Source organism: Equus quagga, chromosome 3 (assembly GCF_021613505.1).
Source record: "Equus quagga isolate Etosha38 chromosome 3, UCLA_HA_Equagga_1.0, whole genome shotgun sequence".
NCBI classification, from domain to species: Eukaryota; Metazoa; Chordata; class Mammalia; order Perissodactyla; family Equidae; genus Equus; species Equus quagga.
Genome location: NC_060269.1, coordinates 155252864 through 155273197, shown reverse-complemented (window position 1 = coordinate 155273197; position 20334 = coordinate 155252864). Strand labels below are relative to the sequence as shown.

At 54.7% G+C, this 20334-nt stretch overlaps 1 protein-coding gene across 2 annotated transcripts in view; it reads right to left on the bottom strand.

Annotated features, from left to right (window-relative positions):
* GAK (cyclin G associated kinase) overlaps nt 1-20334 on the bottom strand; it is a 59851-nt gene that overhangs the window by 29807 nt on the left and 9710 nt on the right. Inside the window, exons 3-11 of one of the 2 annotated variants that reach the window (XM_046656152.1) lie at nt 19958-20017; nt 18981-19095; nt 15946-16088; nt 12213-12338; nt 8078-8167; nt 6531-6666; nt 6090-6202; nt 4200-4290; nt 2698-2821 (exon numbers count right to left, since the gene is read on the bottom strand). In XM_046656152.1, coding sequence (XP_046512108.1) covers nt 2698-2821; nt 4200-4290; nt 6090-6202; nt 6531-6666; nt 8078-8167; nt 12213-12338; nt 15946-16088; nt 18981-19095; nt 19958-20017 — 998 coding nt within the window. Of the gene's footprint in view, nt 1-2697; nt 2822-4199; nt 4291-6089; nt 6203-6530; nt 6667-8077; nt 8168-12212; nt 12339-15945; nt 16089-18980; nt 19096-19957; nt 20018-20334 lie in introns of those variants that run through there. The other variant, XM_046656153.1, reaches the window with a different exon arrangement.

Below are 20334 nucleotides of genomic sequence, written 5' to 3'. Positions count from 1 at the left end.
TGGTGGCTATCAATCCAACTGTATCAACAATCACTTTCATGGGAATGAATATGGTGGCTATTAATCCAACTGTATCAGCCATCCTTCTGAGTGTAATGATCTATGATAGATATTAATCCAGCTGTTTCATTAATCACTCTGAACGTCAATGGTCTAAATGCACCAATTAAAAGACAGAGATTGTCCGAGTGGATCAAAAACAGAACCTAATTGTATGTGATCTACAAAATAATAATGAAGCTGAGCATCTTTTCATAGTTTATTCATAGTTTGTCCTGTTAGTTGCCTTTATGCATTTTTCACTTTTTTCTATTAATTTTCATAATTCACTGTACATAATGGATACTATTCCCTTTGCCAGTTACATACTTTGAGCATATTTACTCCCCGTCAGTGCCATATCTTACTTTAAAGAAACGTATTTTTTTGAGGAAGAGGATTTTTCTTTTAAGTTAGTTAAATTTATTAATCATTTCCTCCACGACTTATATATTTTGTCACATTCAAGAAATCTTTTTTACTCTGGTGCTGTAAAAATGTCCCTCTATATTTTATTAATTTTTCCTTGAAAATTGCTTTTCACAATTAGATCTTTTAACTAACCAGAATTAATGTATTTGGCTGCTATTAGATAGAGATCCATTTTTTTTTCATATAAATATCCATGGTCTTAGTACCATTCACTAATTAATCCATTATCTTCTTTCAGACTTAGTGTTTCATTTGTTTTATACTGGTCCCACATAAGTGTGTCATTCACTAGACTAACCACTTAACTTATACTAATACAATACTGATGTCCGAAAAAACTGATGTATAACAGGGTTTGCCCCCTATTCTTATTTTCCAAAATACTGCAGGCAATTTTACATAATTTATATATGAATTTTAAGTAGCTTATCTTATGCCCAAGAATCGCCTGTTGAGTGTCAGCAGGGGGCTGCAATTCAAGAGCCCTCCAGTCCCGGAATCCACCCGAGACATCACTTGCTGGGGGGAGGATGTGAGGACACGAGTAGAGATGTTTGACCCACCACCCTGACTACGCCGCAGTTGGCAGAAAGTGCTGGGGACGGTCCACGGGGCCCATGAAGCCTGAGGCACAGACATACGCACAGTACCCCATGGCACACCACCCACAGGCAAGGTCACCCTGCCTGCAGAAGCTCGGACAGAAAAGCACACGCAGACGACAGATAAGTGCCAAGCAGCCACTGGCAGTAGGCCAAGCCCTTGCACCCTCTGTCCACACCCTGTCCCACTCTTCCAGCCTTCACACCCAGAACACAAGACACAGCCTGCCCAAATGCTCCTGTCTCTGTGGACAGGACTCCGGAGAACTGGGCATTAAAAACGGACAAAGGCTTCCTTTGAAGGGGCGTGGCCTGGGACGTCACAAAGGGCCACAGAGACGCAAGCAGATGCCCTGCTCCGTGGGACACCCAGCACTTGGCAAAAATCAAGTTTGTTCTTGTTATGTAAAGTCACATCAGAGACAAAGCACACAACTGCCATGGAGCCTACCAGACAGCATAATGCACACACATGCACACACATATTCACAACCACAGCCTGCTCACAAATGCTCACGCACACGCTCACAACCATAGCCTGCTCACACATGCACACACATTGCAGCATGCTCACACATGCACATGTGCACGCACACGTTCATGCCCACACACAACACACGTGCTCACACATGTCCACATGCTCATACACAAGAACGCATGCCTTTACCTGTATTGCCAACAATTGTGGACACAAAACGATGATCGCGGCACAAAAAATAGAACAAAGAAAGCGAGGCCAAGAAGCCCCCATGACTTGGAAGACAAGGTGATCGCCAGCAAAGGACACATGTCCCGACCCCTGGACTGAGGGGAAGTGACAAGTCAACAATAATCGCAGCTCAGCTCCAGCAGCCGTTTCCTGAAACAGCTGGAACAGGAGTGACTGCCTCGTGTCGACACCAACACCTTGGCCGCTGGTGGCTGTGCTGGAGACCAGGGCCTGCGAGGGCTCATTGGCACCCAGCATGGAGATCCCTGGACAAAGCCGAGACCCTCAGAGGACATGGCACTTTTGGCCATGGGGACCACGGGCTGGCATCCAGTAGGACAGGACAGCCTCCACCTCTGCTCCCTTCGACAGTCCACTCACTGCGACTTCATTCACCCACACACTCAAACCTACCTGGCCCATGTCCAAGTGATCTGATGTTTTATCCAAGACAGACAGTGGTAACAAGGTGTCCCTGTGGGCTATGACTGCCCCACTCACTCCACACCAAGGAAGAGGCACAGCGCCAACGTGAGGGGTGCCATCACAGTGAGAGGGACTCCAAGGCCAGGGCTCATGGCTTCCTGGGAGAGGGCGATGCCGGCCCACAGCTCCAGAGGCTCCCGCAGGCCCGGTGCCCATGCTTCTCCACTGTCTCACCAAGCACCCTCCAAGGCCAGGGTGGAAATAAGGCTGCTGGGGCCACTGCCACCCTGCAGCACAAAGACCACCCACAGTCTACAGAACTGATGGCCAAGCCTGCAGAGGGGCGGGGCTGGGTGAGCATCGCATGCTCACCAACGGCCATGAGGCAGGTTCTGCCCGGTGTGGAGGCAGGGCAGCACCTATAGGTGGGAGAATCTCCAGAGCACCAAGAAGCCTCATGCGGCCACCTAGAACCTGCCCTCCACTCACTTGGCGACAGACTGGATGACCTTGGAGGAGGTGTCCTTGATGTTTGTGAAGAGGCGCTCAGTGCCCCCACGCAAGATGTCCAGGAGTCCACCGTAGGGCTGGTCATACTCGGCAACCACCAGGCCTGCAAGCAGAGACAAGCCTCAGGTCGTCGTGGGAGCCAACTCCCACAGAGACGGCAGAGTCTAGACAACAGGAGCCTGCAGCAAGCCACACTTTCTGTTAACCCCAACCATCAGTGCTCCATGTCTAGGCGTAGGAATGAGCCTGGCGGGCAGCCCCACCCTGTCCAGCACTGGCAAAGTGCATGCCCAGGCACCACAGACTACTCTCATGAAGGCAGAACCTGAACAGCGTCCACGAGAGCCAGAACCTCCGGGTGCATGTGGCCCTCATTCCCGTCTCCAGGACATTTGCCCAGTTTCCTGCAGCACTTGCTGGACACCAGCTGGGACCCCATGGTCACACAAATGCATGCTGAGACCCAGCAAAGGCAAGACAGCCTCCATGCAAGGCAAAGGAACACCGCGCACGTGGAGACCACAGACGCACGACTGGGGGGAGGCTCTGCAGGGAGGCCAAAGAAGAGGCCAGGCCCCAAAAGGCTGTGTGACTACAACTCAGGTGTGCTCCAGGCTGGGAGTCCCCCTGTCTGCAGGGAGCAGGACTGCCACCCAAACGAGAACAGATGGTGACAATGGAAGGGTCCTGAAGTGCCAGGATCCCTAGGGTGCAGTCTGCAAAGGCAGCGCTGGTGGTAGCAGTCAGTGTGAACAGGGAAGCATGACCCGCACATGGTGTCTGTGCTGCAGGGTTGTCTGCCACGTCTTTTCCGTGGCCTCTGTGACCAATGCAGCAACAGGGGCCACTGGATGGCTGGGTCACAGGTGGTACAAAGGGTCAGCCATTCTCGGGCTGTTGGGCAACCACTGAGATGAGGCTGTGTTCCACACGTGTGATGTTTACACTGGCCCTTCACCAGGCAGTGACCAGCCTGGCCACAGCCAAGCACTCTAGCACACGCATGTGGTGTGCACATGTATGTGCCGTGGTCTTATCTTGGCACCTCAAGAACCCACCCCCCCCACGACAGTCCAGGTGGCTGCACATGATGATGATGCCTGTGTACAGGCTGCAATGATGCCTGTGTGGTCACCCCACAGCCCTGCACAACAGGCACCAGGGCTCAGGCCCACCCGGCTCTCACACAGTGCTGCAGAGGACCAGCGCCGTCCTGACAGCACCGGAAGGGAAAGCTAGCGTCTGCTCCTCTTTCCTAGTTTCCCGTCCTAAACCCCGGCCTGAGCATCAGCTCTGCTAGGCTGTGTGAGTTTCAGGGAATCACGAACCTGAGAGTGGTCCTAGAGACCCCAAAGGTGCAGCCTGTCTCTTGCCGCCAGGCCAAAAGCCTTGTGAGAGCAGGAGGCAGGTGCCCCGCGAGAGCACAGCAGGGGTGTGGTAACCCAGGGGACGAACGGTGGGCACAGCGCAAGGGTACTTACCTCCACTGTAGCTGCTGCTTGTCGGGCCCCCAGGAGGGTGCAGCCCTCGGGACAGGGCAGCATTCCCACAGCCTCCATTCTGCTCCAGGAGCTGTAAAGATTCAAGGCACAAGAAGTCAACCTCTAAGAGGTCACACACTGCCCCCATCAGGAAGGTCTCGTGACAGTGGTTCACAGCGACTGCAGGCTACACCGCTCCTAGCCATGGAGGACATCAGCACATGGCACCACAAGCTCCAGGCCTGCTCACTACAAGGAACCTTCCCCTCCTGCCTGGTCTGTTAAAAACCAGAGGGAAGAATTCCCCGGCTCCAAATGGTCCAGTGGAAGCCATTGCATCCTCCACTGGCAACGCTTGGGCCAGTCTCCGGGACAGAGGCACAGCTGTGAACCTGCCCCACGTGGCCAGGCTCACGGCATGCCCACCATGCCCATGCGCTGCCGTCGGCGGAGGATGAATGCACTGTTGGGGCGAGCAGATCCTCAGGGCAGGGCGACTGCGCCCAGGTCTACCAGCTCAGTTGGCAGCACACAGTGAGAGGTACCGTCCTTCGGGAGCTGAGCCTGCGGCCAGTGCTGGATGGAGCCTCGACGTCAAAACCTTCAGAGAGCCGATTGGCACCCCTGGTACGTCAGGACCAGGCTGGAAGCAGGGCTGCAGGCCTCCTGCCCAGCCCCGCTCAAGTGCCAGCCTCAGCCGTGCTCAGTCCTCAACAGTCGTGGTATCCACTGTCCCTCTTTGCCTAAGTGAGTTGGAAGTGTGCTTCAGTTTTTATGGAGTTTTAAAAAACACTTTTGTCATTGAGTTAATGTTTCATCACTCATGACAAAGCTCAGAAAGTAAGGCACACTGTTCATCAACTCTGTGGAACGTGATGAAATCTCGTCTTGCCCTGTGACCCAGCAGGAGGCCAGTGCTAACATCCATGGACTCTCAGAGATACACACACTCTGCTGGCTGTCTCATAGATCAGCTATGTCTTTTTTTCATGAGTTCTCAGTTTGATTTACTTCTTTTGTCAGTTTCTGAGAGGAATAAAACATCTGATCGGTCATTCCTTGTAACGTGGGTAAATATCACCCGGACCCCTGAGCCTCTGGATCTGTTCGACTCCTCTTTCACATAGTTCTCGTTCACGACACAGCCCAGCTTTTAGTGGCTCCACCCTGGGCTTTCAGGCTCTCCTGCTGTCCTCACTCTGGGTTCTGTCTGCCGCATATTGCCCGCGTGGCCTGGAGCAGAAGCTATAGACGGCTTTAACGTCGGCACCCACACGTCCGGGCTCCGGAAGTGCTGAGATCGGAATACTCCTGAGCCTGTCCATCAGCATCTCTGCCGGCCCCCGGAGAGCTCCCAGCAGCATATGCATAGGCCTCACTCTTGGAGGGCACATGTTCTCTGTGAAGGGCCACGTGGGAGCCACGGGCGGACCTGCCTCAGAGTCACACTACTCAGGGGCCGTCTCCTCACCCAGCCCTCCTCTCTGAGCCAGACGCATTACCCCTGCCCCCAATAGTCTCCGTTCCCCATACTGATGGCCGCCGTCTGACGCATCAGGCCTCTATTTTCATCTCCTGCCCTAGGCCCCCAGACACGGGAATGGGCCCACGTGCTAAGTATCTGTCAAAGGCAGAAATGCTGGGAGTCACCACGGGCAGCCTCACACCCAGCTTTACTCTCCCCGACTTCTGTGAGCCCACAGGGCGGCATGCTTCCCAACAGGTGATCCATCCTCAGGGAACTCAGATCCCCCCGGGCTGCATGGGCGCTCCTTGCTGCACAACGGTCGGGAGCCTCCTCGGAGCTGCACCACCTGCTTTAGGGCAGATGGGGGCCTCGGCACAATGCCAAGACCATGTGACCACAAGCAACACCTGGAGGGGCCCTACCTCGGTGATGGGTGACTTTGGGTTCACGTTCCTGGCCGCTGCAATTTCCTGGAGCTGGTTCACCAGCTCCGTGATGGACAGCCGCTCCTCTGGGTTGACCTTCAGCATGGCGCCTACAGCAGAGGCAATGCGTGTCATCCCAGGGCCCAGCGGACAGCCTGCCCTGCTCTCACCGGGGTGACAGACCCTTGAGGCCCTCTGTTTTACTTATATTACCAATTTTAGAAGCAAGTGAGAAAATGAAGACACAAAGAGCAACAATAAAATGGAACAAAGTCATCAAAAGCAACCACTCAGAGCACCGTAAGTTCACGGGCGCTGCTCCGCTGGGGGCCCCACGGGAAAGCCCACACCAGGGAGGCTGCCACGCAAGGGGCCAGGCGGGAGGCAGCACCACCCCAGATGGGACAGCATGCTGTGGTCCCTGCACAGGGGACTTACGGATGAGGCCGTGGAACACGGAGTAGCGGGTGTCGTTAGGAGGGATTGAGTACTTCCCGTTGACTATTCGAAGTTTTGCCCCATCTTCAAAAGGGTGCTGCCCGAAGCACAGCAGGTACAAGATGCAGCCCAGAGCCTGCGGGAAGGAGAGGTGGGGGCAGGATGGAGGGGGCGGAGGGCGGAGGAGTGGCCGGGCTGCCCCACACAGGGATCCTCAAGGGCACAGTCCAGGCAGAGCCTGTGGCTGGGCCACACCCTGGTCTGAGTCATGCACAGGGGGCCACAGCACGCCCTGTGCTCCCTGAATGTCCAGCCCACTCTTCCACCCTCATGAGACACAGAGGACTACTGAGGTCAGAGTAGTAAAGAACTCCAATCTCTTATTTTCTGGTAAAATGTTCTTCAAAATGAAAAGTTCTACATTGTGCATCAGGGGTCTGTGGCTGGGGCCTGCCTCACCCTCCAGGACAGGGCGGCTGTGGAGGAAGACACCACCTCCATGTTGTTCAGTGACAGCAGAAGCACAAGACGACCACCAAAGCAGGAACCCAATCCATGGCCAGTTGAGGCTTCCACAGAGCTGGCCCCAAACCAAAGGCTGGCCTCTCCTCACTGCCTATTCCGCCATAGCATCCACCCATGGGAACAAGACGCGAGAACCTTGACGACCTCCCGCCAACACCTGAGCATGTAATTTCAGGTTCACCTTTTAAACTCCCACATGGGTGCATGTGCATGCGTGTTCTTGGGCTGGGATGTGCTGAGGGCACCCACTTGGGGTCGACTGAGATTTGGAAAGGGGAGATGCAGTGTGGGACAGCACCGGTGTTGCCTCCATTACTGAGACAGGCTCTGGCACGCAGGTCCTACCAACAGAGACTCACGTCCACAGCAGGGTCAGCACTGGATGCGGGCCTAACAGCCTAGACCAAGAGCCTGGAGGTGCAGGGGCTCAGAGTGTTCTCACGCTGAGGTGCCACTGTCCCTGCCCTCAGAGAGGCCAGGGAGGCTGAAGGATGCCTCGGAGTGGGCAGGGGCAGCACTCTGCCACCGGCACTGCACTCCCCAAGCTCCACACCCCAGGGCTAAATGAAGGGTCAGCAGACCCCAGAAGGAGCACAGCCAGGCACGACGCTCACCTCACACAGGGACTGCCCTCTGTCAATGCGGCAAGGTTTCGGAGAGGCAAAGGAGGAAGGTCACCTGGGCGTCTAGCCCAGCCCTCACCCTGAGACCCCTCCAACCCCTCACTCTGAGATGCCCTCCAACCCCGAGTGTCAGACTCCAGCCCTCACTCTGAGATCCCCCCCCCCCCGCCCCGAGTATCAGATGCCAGCCCTCACTCTGAGACCCCCCCCCCCCTGCCCCGAGTGTCAGACGCCAGCCCTCACTCTGAGATACCCACTGCCCCCCCAGAAAACAAAGAAAAAATTAAAGGAAAAAGAACAAAGAAGGGGGAACGTGGCTCCCTGAGCCAGAGCAGCTGGAACCTGTGCCCGAGGGCCCATGAGGCAGGGCTGCCTGGCACCAGGGCAATGTGGCCTCACCCAGATGTCCTGCTTCTCGCTGATCGGGAAGTTCGAGTACAAGTCCACAATTTCTGGCGTCCTGTACATGGGTGTTGTGTTCCTGGTGATCTGAAGAAAAGACACACATTTCACAGGACAAGTTACATGCAAGCAGCACTTTTTATTTTGTATTGATGCCCTGCAACTTTCCAAAATATACTGCAGGACATCTATGACGGTGCTCATTTATGTCTCGCTGTGTTCCACAAAGATCTTAGGCTGCTCCCCTCCATCCTGACCCCCACTGCCACCCATCTCCAGAGTCACTGTCTCGTCCACCTCTTATGGCCTCCAGTGTTTGCTGAAGCAGCCACGCTACAGGATGCACCACAGCATCCTGGCCCTTTCACCAGGAGAAGTGGGCCTCGCTAATGGGAAACCTAGTGGGAGTGGCGCACACAAGCCACCTGCGTGCGTGAAAGGAAGTGCTGACCTAAAGAAGCTTCCTGACGAATCCTTGCAGACAAAAAAACTTCTGTGACAGGAGAGAAGACTAAGCCAACATTACCTGTTGGGTCAAGTCCTTCGTGAGGGCCCTGAGACCACGCAAGAGGGCAGGATGTGACAGACGAGCAGCCAGTGGATGTGGCACAGGGAAAGTGTGTCTCAAGGTACGGCAAACACACAAATGCTGACCCCAGGCCGCGTGTTCAGGGGGACAGTGAACAAACAGTGCCCGACCTCGGAGGACAGGGAGCGTGATCAACTCTCTCTGCCTGAAGGCCTGCTCTGCACAAGCAAGCACCCTGAAGAGGTCAGCCACAGGCCAGGCAAGCACACGCATGAGACCCCGCACCAACCGAGGGCTCATGAGCAGACAGGCCAGTAACTCCTGCAAGTCCTTGGGGACTCCCGAGACCCCATCAAAAGCGGGCAGGGGCCTTGAGCAGGCCCTCGCAAAACCACATGGCAGTGCTCAGCTAGGTAGCATTTGCCCAGAGCACTGGGAGGGAGGGAGGCCAGGGCACCACATGGCCCAGAGGTGGCAACAGGGGCATCCACACGGGAAGAATCTCCAGGTTGCATGCTGACTGTTCCGCACTGGTGTGTGTCTGATAAACTTCTGTGGCATGGACCCTTCAACCCAGCAACAGCACTTCTAGGATTGTACCTGACAACATGAGGACACACATACAGGCTACTCAGCACAGGGCAGTCTGTCATGCTGCTGTCTGTGCAAGACATGGCACACACCTGACCATGAGCAGAAGGTACTGGCTAGAGACACTGGGCTGCACACAACAGACTACAACGTGGTCACGAAGGAAACTAAAACGACTGCAGTGAACACCTGTGGACCGACTCAGGAGATGTCTGAAGTGACAAGAGTCAACAGGAGCCAAGAGAGAGGGCACAACGTAGAGACAGGGAGTGGGGAATACACACCCCTCTGCTCGTCTCTGGAGAAAGAGACTCAAGAGACAAGCAGGAACCGTGCGGTGGGACCTGGGGGATGCGAGACGGAGGGGTACAGCGATGTGGGGGCTCAGCCTTCAGCTCAAGTCTCAGTAAACTTGGAACTGCTCAAAAAGTAAATGCCATCAATTCAAAAACAAGACAAAACAATAAAAGATAAACCCAAACATACAAACACACCCTGTTTTACTGTGTTCTGCAGATGTCACAGTTTCCCAAATTGAAGGTCTGTGGCAGCCCTGAATCAAGCAAGTCTACTGGAGCCATTTTTCCAGCAGCATCTGCTCACTTTGTGTCTCTGTGTCACATTTATTCTAGCAATGAAGTACTGTTTAGTAAAGGTATATATGTCATTTTACAGACATAATGCTATTGCACACTTATTAGACTACAGGATAGTGTAAACGTAACTTCTATATGCACTAGGAAACCACAAACTGTGGACTCATCTCACTGTGATACCTGCTTTACTGTCGTGTTAAGGAACCGAGCCTGCACCATCTCCAAGGTGCGCCTGTTATTTCAAGTGAGTAACAAAACCCTCTGCAGGAGAGGTAACAGATCCAGGAACTCCTCAGCACAGCCGCCGACGGCATGTCCTTGGTCTGGGTGGCAGCGGGGTTGGGAGAAGAACTACAAGTAAATCCTGAATTCCTTTCAGATTTGTCTTTTCTAGTAACCCTAGGACTCCTGAATGTGCGCAGGACCAATGGGGTGGACACATGCACTGATGCTGCTGGGGCCAGGCTGTTGCTGAGAAAGAGGGACACGCATATGTGGGCGAGAAGCTTGTGGGACAGATTGGAGGAGGGGTCAGCGTGGATGTGTGACCTCTAACAGAAGGATGTATGTGTAGATATTCGTGTACGTGTGCACTACTGTGCAGGCATGTGGCTGTATGTGCAGTCTGCAGAAAATGCAGACACTAGGGCAGATGCACACTACTGCACCCAGAGCTTGGTCTCCTCTGAGGAACAGCCAATGCTGGGGCCACAGAGAGCATGTACATCCTGCTGTTCCAGAAAGTGGACAAGTGCTCCAAAATGATGAGAGTGTGCCAAAGAATACAGGAGCCAGCGTGAAGCACATCTGGGCCACTTTAGTACCAAAATAACTCCTGACATACTGAATGATGAACCACGAGAACAGGGGCACTGAGTCCTTGTGAATAATCAACAGGTGAGGGACTCCCGCTACAGCGGCATGGTGGACTGCCCGGCAACAGCAAGGCTGGGAGAGGCAGGCCGCCCTCACAGGATAAGCGGACTGCACGCTGACTGGAAAAGCGAATCGACCACAACGCAAAGCCTTGTGCACCTGACTGCGGGGACAGCTGCACAACTGGACCTGCTCAAACTACTCAAGGGGGACATGACTCAGAGCCCCAGGAAGTGGTGAGAAAACTACACAAACCAGCGGCCTGGCAAGGACCAAGGCTCCTTCCCGTGCTCCAATCCAGCCTCTGCTCCATGGCCACACTTCCAACACCACTAAGCTATGACAGCCGACTTGGAGAGAAGCTCGGTTTGGAGCACTAATATGGGTGGCACTTTCCTGGGAATGACTGATAAATGCTCTGATGTAAAAGTGAGAACTCACTGGGTTTGGGACAACCTGGCACACATCTCCGATTTACTAATGGGGCTCGTGGGGAGGACAGAGCCTTCCCTGGACGAACGTCATCTGCCACAGGGGACAGGCAGTGGGTCAGGGACGGCTGTGCGCCAATGGGGGAGGGGGTCTGTGCCTCCCTCTGGTCTGGAGTGCGACGCAGATAGATGTCCACAGACGCCTGAAGAGGGGGCAAGTGCTCAGTGCCAACCTGACCTCCGTGCAAGCTTCCGACAGGGCCGTCCCGGCTTCCCCCTCTGTACAGCACGTCATCCCTCAGCACTCGCCCTCTATAGCCTTCAGTGCCAGGACCCACCCACCCTTCCTTCCTTGTTTTTCCATCTCATGTGGTTTTGCTTGTTTGCGGTTTCTGCAGCTGTTTACTCAAGTCTAAGTGACGGGTAGAAAAGCACACACTTCCATGTTTTTAAGGGGTTGGGAAAAAACCAAAAGGAGACTACTATTTCATGACCCAGGTCCCCTTTGTGAGCCTGTGGCTCCATGGCTTTCCAGGCAGGGCCCCTCCCTCAAGGCCAGCAGTCACACGTGGGTGTGGTCTGCTCATGCCCAGAGCGCACTCTCAGTCTCCCTCGGGAGCCGTCCAATCTCCCTTGAGGGTATGTTTTTAAGTGATTTAAAAAAAAAAAAAACAGTCATATTTGGAATGATGAAAAATTTCTGGAGATGGATGGTGGTGACAGTTGCACAATGTGTGTGTGCTCAGTGCCACTGAACTGTACACTCAAAAATGGTTAAAATGGTAAATTTTATGTGTTTTTTCCACCCTAAAAAAATGCAATAAAAAAAGTGCTTTAACACACTCAGAGGCAGGTTTGGGACAAGGTGAGTGATGGACACACAAGGCGACATTCCAACCTGCTATTTCCTGCCCACAAATGAGCTGCAAGGGCAGTCTGACAAGACAACTGGCTCCAGGAGCAGAGCTGGCCTCACGAGTGACCCAAGGAGTGGGCATCAGTGGCTGGCCTGGGCTCACAGGACACATCACACAGCCCCAGAGTACGAGCGGCTGAGGAGCTCGACCAAGAGAGCATACAGCATGCGGCGGCCAGGTCCCACTTCTCACCTCGTCCTCCACCAGGGCCCGCTTCTGGGCACTCCAGCTGTAGTCCGGGTAGTGCAATGTGGTCGTGGCACTGCCGAAGTCACACAGCTTAATGGTCCCCTGGTTGCTAAGCAGCAAGTTTTCAACCTGCAAAATGCCAGAAGATAGTCCTCACAAGCTGGGGGGGTGGGGAGCTGTGGGATCCGCACAGCATAGTGGGAGTGAGCGCAGGCGGGAAGGCCGCTGGGCAGGGAGCAGCCCAAGGGGCAGGATGGGCCACAGCAAGGGCAGCAAGGGCCCTCCTCCAGCCAGGGGAAAAAGGCAGTGTCTAACTTCTTTCTGACCAGAATCAGTACAGGTACCTTTAAAAATGGGTAATTACGAAAATAAAAGGAAGAATGATTCAGTCAAAGAGAACTCCATAATAATGTGGGATATACAAGGAAAGCCTTCAGAAATGTCACTTAGAAGATGAAAAAAATTAACGTACCACTTGGAAATTATCAAACAGATCATGAAACTAGGAAGAAATCTAACAAAAGATATACAAAAGACCTCCTACTCAGGAAACTGTATGTAACTGAGAAAAATTTTTAAAATCCAAAATAAACAGGGAACTAGACCACACTCCTAACACAAAAGGCACAAATCTGCCCCAATCCCTCCAGGGTGGGTCCACGCTCTACTGCTCCAGCCCCCGCCGGCTTCTGTAGGGCCCACAGGCTAAGAGCAGCGTCTGTGCTCATCAGCGGTTGGGAAAAAGCAAAACAGGCCAATACTTCATGACACAGGTCCACAGGCAGCCTTCCTGGCCATGGCTGCTTCCGTGCCACCCGGCAGAGCTGGCAGAGCCTGCATGGCCCAAAAGCCTAAAATGTTTAAACTCTGGCCCTGTACAGAAAAACCCTGTTGATCCTTGCTCTAGGGAGAGTCAAGGCAAGTCCAATCAAATTCCCAAAAGTTTTTTGGGTTAAATCTGAAAAACTGAATCAAAAATTTAGTGGAGACAAAAAGAGCCAAAAAGAGCCCCTGATCCTGAGAACCAAATTCAAGCCACACTGTGAAGCTCCGGCAAGTGAGGCAGAGGGGCACCGGACCGACCAACGGTGCAATGGACGGTCCGGCGAGCGCCATGCCCATGGCAAGGTGGCGCCACAGATGCAGGCACAGGACAGCCATGCAGCCCAAGAGCTGGGAGAGGAGAGAGAAGGCCCCACGGAGAAGACCTGCCCCAGCGCAAAGGCAACCACACGTCTTCCAGGACAACGTGCCGGAGGGTGACGAGTCCTCAAAAGGACAGGAGCACAGACGTGATGACGGCTGACAGACACTCCACTGAAAAGAGAGGGCATCCTCATCAAAGACACGAACCACGAGTGAAAACACAAGCCACGGAGGAGAAACGCTCGCCACGCACAACCCGCACAGCCCATCTACAAGAAAGAAAAGACGACGCGGTGGAAAACCAGGCAAAGGCTGTAGAGGGACATCCCGAGCAGGAAATCCAAGCTCCCACAAACACGACGACGGTCAACTACATTAACAAGAGGAAAGTGCAGCTCCAACCACACACATGCATCCATACCACCTCCCATGATTAAACGTCTGCCAACACCGAGGGCCCGCAGGGTGTGGACACAGGGACCACCACGTGCTGCTGGGGGAACAGTCCCAGCAAAGACACACACACTCTCTAATGTCCTAGGGACCACGCAAGCGTCCGAGGACCAGAGCACAGGACAAGGACGTCCAGAGGCCCAGAGCAGCACTGCTGGCCACAAACACAAGAAGCAGGGATCAACCACATGTAGTGTGCTCCTACAACACTCGCTCCACTAAGCCACACAAGACGGACAAACCTTAAAATACTAACACTGAGCCAAATGCCAGACACACAGATAGGAACGAGGAGCGGGACAGCCCAAGTAGGACCACATGCCCCCATGGCCTCCGCTGTCCCCTGTATCCTGCCTGCCCCTCCACAAAGTACCACTCGAGGACACCTGTGGACAGACCAAGGGGAACACCTGGATGGAGGCCAAGTGCTGGGCCGGCTGCCATAGTCCCCTGGCACACACAGGGCTCTTAGAAGACAAAGATGTCAAATCCACACCAAGCTCACAAATACTGCTTCTTTACTCATTTTGTCCTTCTAGTTTTTGACTTGCCTTAAAAACACTACAACGCATACACACATGCCTGACACGTAAACCAGAAGTAAAACCCACCAGTCACCAGCGGCAGAGAAGGGCCTTCCATCACAGGACCACAGCTGCCCATGTCCTCCCCAACAAGCCCCTCATAGCTCTGCAGGCACAGCGTCCAGGGAGGTGGTTCCTAACCCCACAGGATTCTGTAGTAGAGGAGCCTGCCAACAGCTCGCCTGAAACCAGGCCTCTCAGGTTCAGGGGACAAAGGAAAAAGATCAAGCTCACCAAGGTTCAAATCTGACAGAGGACACCGCCCCCACAGACAAGATGTTAGTGCCTCTCCACTTCTCAGGGCATCCAGGGAGGAGCCCCCCCACCCCCGGAGGGTGGAGTGGGCTGAACCCGAGAGGGGGAACCATAGCTGCCCTGCCCCATCCAGGGGAGGGCGCTGCTCCAAATCAGTAGGGTTTAAGGGCCATCACACTTGGGGAAAACTGGGGAAAGCTGGCCACACACTGGATGTGAGATAATACTGAAGGATTTTTAAATTTTGCTGAGGCAATAATGGTGTTTCAGTCATATAAGAAAACATCCTTATTTTCCCAGAGTGGTTTACAGAAGACTCTGGGAGTGAAAGGGCATGAGGTCTGGGGTCTGCTTTGAAATTCTTTAGCAAAAACCACCTGTGCCAGCCACTAGGACGGGGGGCTGCTGCTACCCCGAGACACGGTCAGAGCAGGGGCACCACCTTCATGGATGCTGCATAACTTTTCACAAAGTCTTGGGCTTCTCAGAGACACAATGAGGGAATAAAAACTTGGCCATAACCCAGGAAAGGCATTTGCAACACATATAACTTTAAAAAGACTGTCGTAAGAATAGAAGTGGAGCTCTAATCAATTAAGAATAATCCAACAGACAAAAAAACAGAAAGCAGGCAAAAAACAAAGAGTGAGTTAACTGAAGAATGCAGCAGGAATGACTCCATGACACCAGGGCAGAAACACCCAGCCTCGCTACAATCAGGAAACGGCAAGGGCACTGCTGAGGGGCACTGCCCACCACCCCCAATGCAGACACGGGCAGCTCCAAGTGCGGTCGGCCAGAGGGACTGCAGGGGAAGGCCTCGCTGCCATGGCACAGCCAACCCAGAAGGCCTTGCTGTGCACCAGCACCTCCACAGCACTGCTCACAGTGGGATGCGCCCCTGAGGGATGCAGGCAGCAGTGGGTGGCTCTGGGCCCCGGCAGAGTCCCCAGCGGGCAACTGCCACACCTGTGCAGCACCAAGAGTGACCCAGAGGAGCAGTTGCTTTCCTCCCGGGTCCACAAGGTGGAAGGAAAGGAGCACTATAGACTGAGAACCCCCAGAGCCAGGAGGGCGGTAGGGTGGGGTGACAGGGTGGCACCCCTGCAGGCACCCCATGCAGGGAGAGGCAACAGCCTGACCACAGGAGACGGCGGGAACCCTGAGGAATCCACTTCCACGTTAAGACGCTCCTACGTGGGTCTTCTCCGACCTCTGTGGTAAGGCCATCACACAGCTCACTGCTCAGGAGCGCCGACGCCCTGACCGGAGGCAGAGGTGAGTGGGGGCAGGCGCACCTTGAGGTCTCTGTGGACGATGGGTGGCTTCTGCCTGTGCATGTGCTGCACCGCCCTGCACGTCTGATAGAAGATCTTCAGGATGGTGTCGCATGAGAGCGGACCTTTAGACTCAACTTTCTTTAAAAACTCCACCAGCTGTCCTAAAAGAAACAATTAAATTCACATCACCTCGGAGCCACAAATGCTAGACCCACCCCAGGCCAGCTCAGCCGCACGGCCTCGCCTGCTGCCCCTCTGAGCCCAGCACAGGAGACGGCACCGTCTCTCCACAGCAGGCACGGGGCAAGGCCTTACATCATGCAGCCCCTCGAGAAGGAAGCGACACCTCCAGAACCCGCCCAGAGGGGAGTGCAGTGTAGGGTGATCACCACGGGGATGCACTCCAGCTACAGAGCGCCCCGCAGAGCTCGGCCTGCACCGCGCACACACGCAAGGCCGTCGTCAAGAAAGGCACCCCAGCCCCTCACCACTCAGAGCCAGGCTGAGGCAGAGCTACAGGAGAAACCCCAGACAAGCACACATTTCAACCTCTCCAGGGAACCACGGCGGCGTGTCCCTAGGTGACATACAGCTAATCTCAGGAACCGCACACTCCACACTGAACGCCCAGACCGCACGTGGGATGGAGTGTGTGCTGGGAGCACAGGCGTGGACAGCAAGGCTCCGGGACCTCTCTGCCCATGTCATGGCCTCTGGAGCCCAGGGACCTCAGTCCTTCTGTGACTGGCCCCGGCCCAGACCAGTGAAGCCAGGACCCTCTGGTGGGGACCAACTGGCTCCTCCATGACCGCATGTTGTCCACCAGGGACAGCCACTTTCAGGCCTTGAGCACCAGGTAGCCACACTCCACACCCTGGTACCCCCAACCCCTTCTGACCCTGGTCATCATGAAGCATGGTGCTGCCACGAGCTCTTCCAAGAGCCCACCCTCTCCTTGGCCCCACACTGCCCCCTGCCTGATCCAGGCCTCAGGCTCCCTGAGCTCCTGCGCTCCACACACCCTCCAACTCGATGCAGAACCAAAGTCATTAGCATACCTACAGGCCCCATGATTGGCACTCACTACTCCTGCTGTGCCCCCCAGGCTCACCCCCCACCTCCCCCGCCACCAGCCACATGCCTCCTTTCTGTCCCTGGCTTAGGACCTTTGCACATGCTGCTCCTTGGGCTGGGAGGGCCCCTCCTTCACCTCCCTCAGCTCCTGGCTCACACATCAGGGTCCAGGAAGCCACCTCTGCTCAATCCATTTAATGTGCACCCCCTTTCCCTGGCCTCATTTCTCCCCAACATTTGGAACTACCTGACTGCTGACTCTGGACTCTGGTTGTAGTCTATCTGTTTTGTCTGCGTGAGTCACTGAACCCCTGTGCCTGCACACAGCAGTGCCAAGAGACACTATTGGTAAGCGTGTCGCAGATTCTAACTGCTCTCAAGGTGGCGTATGGCTTGGGGTGACAACATGGACTCCCGACACCTCCAAGACATTTGGGTTTTTTACGTAACCGCATTGCCTCTGCGACGTTTAACACAGTGGGAATTCACAGCTCTGGACCTGCGTGTTCTGGCCCGCTGAGCCCTGCCCACTGTAGTCTCTGCTTTGGTGACCCAGCCCCCCAGGGCCACCTCTACCAGGCTCACACCAGACACAGGGCAGGGCTGTGCACCAACACTCATGGTGGAGAAGAGGTACACGTCACGAGGGGGTGCTGATGATGGACCTTGTGGTGGCAATCTGCGGACTACCATGAGCCTTTAAGCAGGAACAGGTGAGCACATCGACACACAGAGACGCCCAGGGAACAAGCATTTCTAGAGAAAAGCATGTTTTGTGAAAACTCGATTTCATAAGCACCTACACACTGCTGTTTCTTCAACACTCATGTGTCCTTTTGTAATTGAGAACGATAAGAGTAAATACCCACTACGTGGAAGAATGGCAGCACCAGACCTGAGCTGGGTAACTGGCCCCTACATGGCCTCACCTCTGGCTGAGGAGGAGCAGTGAGTACGCCCCGCGCCCCACCCAGTGCCCAACCCCACTCCCGCAGGGAGCCCAGGGCTTCCACACGCCATTGGAGACCCCGCCCCACGACAGTCTGTCACCCTGGTGCACTGCAACCTCCCTCCCTCGCTCCCTCCCTCCCTGTAAGCATTTTCTGCTCCTCTTTACGGTGTGATTACTCCCAGGGTGCTTGAGCTCACTGTCCCCAACCTCTCCCTCCATGACAGCTCCTCAGTGGCGGCAGTGACCTCCAGAGGAGCGTGTCTGTGGGCTCAGTGGCCCAGCTGCTCGGGGTGCACCCCTCCCAGGGAGTCGCCTGCCTCAGTCTTCTCTGCTCCTCTCTCCCCACACACACTGCTGGGGACCAACGGACAAGCACACTCTGCTCACGACATCCAGTGGCTCTGAGTCCTCCTGGCCAGGTCTCTGCACCCACTGGGCTGTGCAAGTCCTGTCCCCACTCCTTTCTCTCTAACAGTCCAGCCATCTGGCCTTACCTATGAAGACAGTGAACTCCAGGAGGAGGGCAGGCTCTCTACCTCGCTCACTGCTGTCGCCCACAGTGGGGCCAAGCATGGGGCAGACGTTCAGCGTGTGGACATGCCCCAAGCCTCCACGGGGCAGGTCTTACTTTCACTGCAGACAGAGACTGAGCTTTGCCTCGGGAACCAGGCACCAACGTGTGACCCCTCCACTCCCTGGGCACCATCCAAGGTCATTCATGCGGACTACTCTGCCTCTAGAACTCTCTGGAAGGCAGCTGCCCCTAGTCCTGTCAATGGACTAAGGAATCTTCCTTCCTTCTGCAGCAAGAACACAGACACTGTGAGTGACCCTGAGTAGCTCATGTGCCCTCAGAGGCCAAGGCAGTTGCCTGGCTCACACAAGTCCACCTCTCCAGCCTCGCCTGACAGACAGCCCCTCTCTTCCCATTACAACCAACGCGTTTCCCAGGAGAGAAGATGGTGGGAATACTTCACGACTGCTCAGACGTGAGACAGCCACGGCCCCAACTCCAAAGGAGCTTCACCTCTGCAGAGCTCGGTGAGCAGCAGGAACTCGGCCTGCCCAGTGTCCGACTCTTCCTTTCCTATTGAAGCTGCAGAACAAAACTGGACAACATTGGGATGGCCAGAAAGCTTTTTCTGCAAGTATCTTGTTAAAGGAGAATGCGTAAGCGTGCACATTTAAAAACAAACACATATGTGATATTAAGACACTAAAGTCATACCACCGAATCAAACTACCTTCGGATCTCAGCGCGTCAGAGCAGAACGATGGGGGGGGGGGGCAGGGGGAAGGGGGGGGGGGGGGGGGGGGGGGGGGATGGAGACCACCACCAGGCTGGCCATAAGCCAGGCAGGACAGCAGGCAGAGGGTGCAGTGTGGCATGTGAGAGGCTGTGAGGAGTGAACAGGTCCACCTGAGCCTCAGCAAGGCGAGTACCCTCAGGCTTAGGTGCCAGCAGGCTCACAGTGGGCAGAACTTCGAGAGACAAAAGAGAATAGATTCAGACAGCAAAGGGCAAGAGCCCAGCTCGGGGAGAACGGGTGCCACAGTGGAGAGCAAGAAAGAAAAGCCCCCAACACACCATCTGTGCAGGACCCGTGGCTGGGAGTTCTGGGCAGGGTGAGTGGCTGGCTAGGACAGCAGATGAGAAGCGCCACTGAGGCCCACTGGAACCAGGCCTGGCGAGGGGCCCTGCAAGGACGTGGGCTGCGCCAGCTCGTGAAGGGGAAGACGGGGCGGGGAGCAGGCACTGGTCCAGCCCAGGGCATGGAGACCTGGGAGGAACAACAGCCCCACCCCAAAAGCTCCTGCTATCTCCCTGGGAGTGAAGGACACGGAAGAAAACTCCTTTTCACTAGCAACACTCTACAGGTAAGTCCAGGCCAATTTGAACACATCAAAAAGGACATGCGAGTGGCCTTGTGGCAGCTGGAACCACAGCTTGACGCAGATCTCCCTAGGTGAGGGCACTGGCTCTGAGTCCCGGGAAAAGGATACCATGAAACAAACTTCCTGAATGATGGCTCTGTTCTTTTCCTCTTCATTGGACAATAGTCTCTGTATTGGGAAATAACATACAAAAAAGATTAAAGACTGTTGATCTTTCTACTCCAAGTCCAAAAGAAAAACGCATGCATCTAAGAGCTTGACCTGCTTAACTGTATTTTAATATCTGACCTGTGTAAAAACTTGACAGAAGGTTAAAGAGCCTTGAAAATGGTCCTTTATCATCCAAGGACACAAGAAAAACTAAAAAATAGGAGCCTTTTCTCCAAATAGGCTAGAGTAAAATGAGAGAAGACACTGGCAGAGATGTGGGTGCACATTCTGATCCCCAAAGCCAAAGTGAGTGCGCTTCCCTTCTAGCTGAGCTG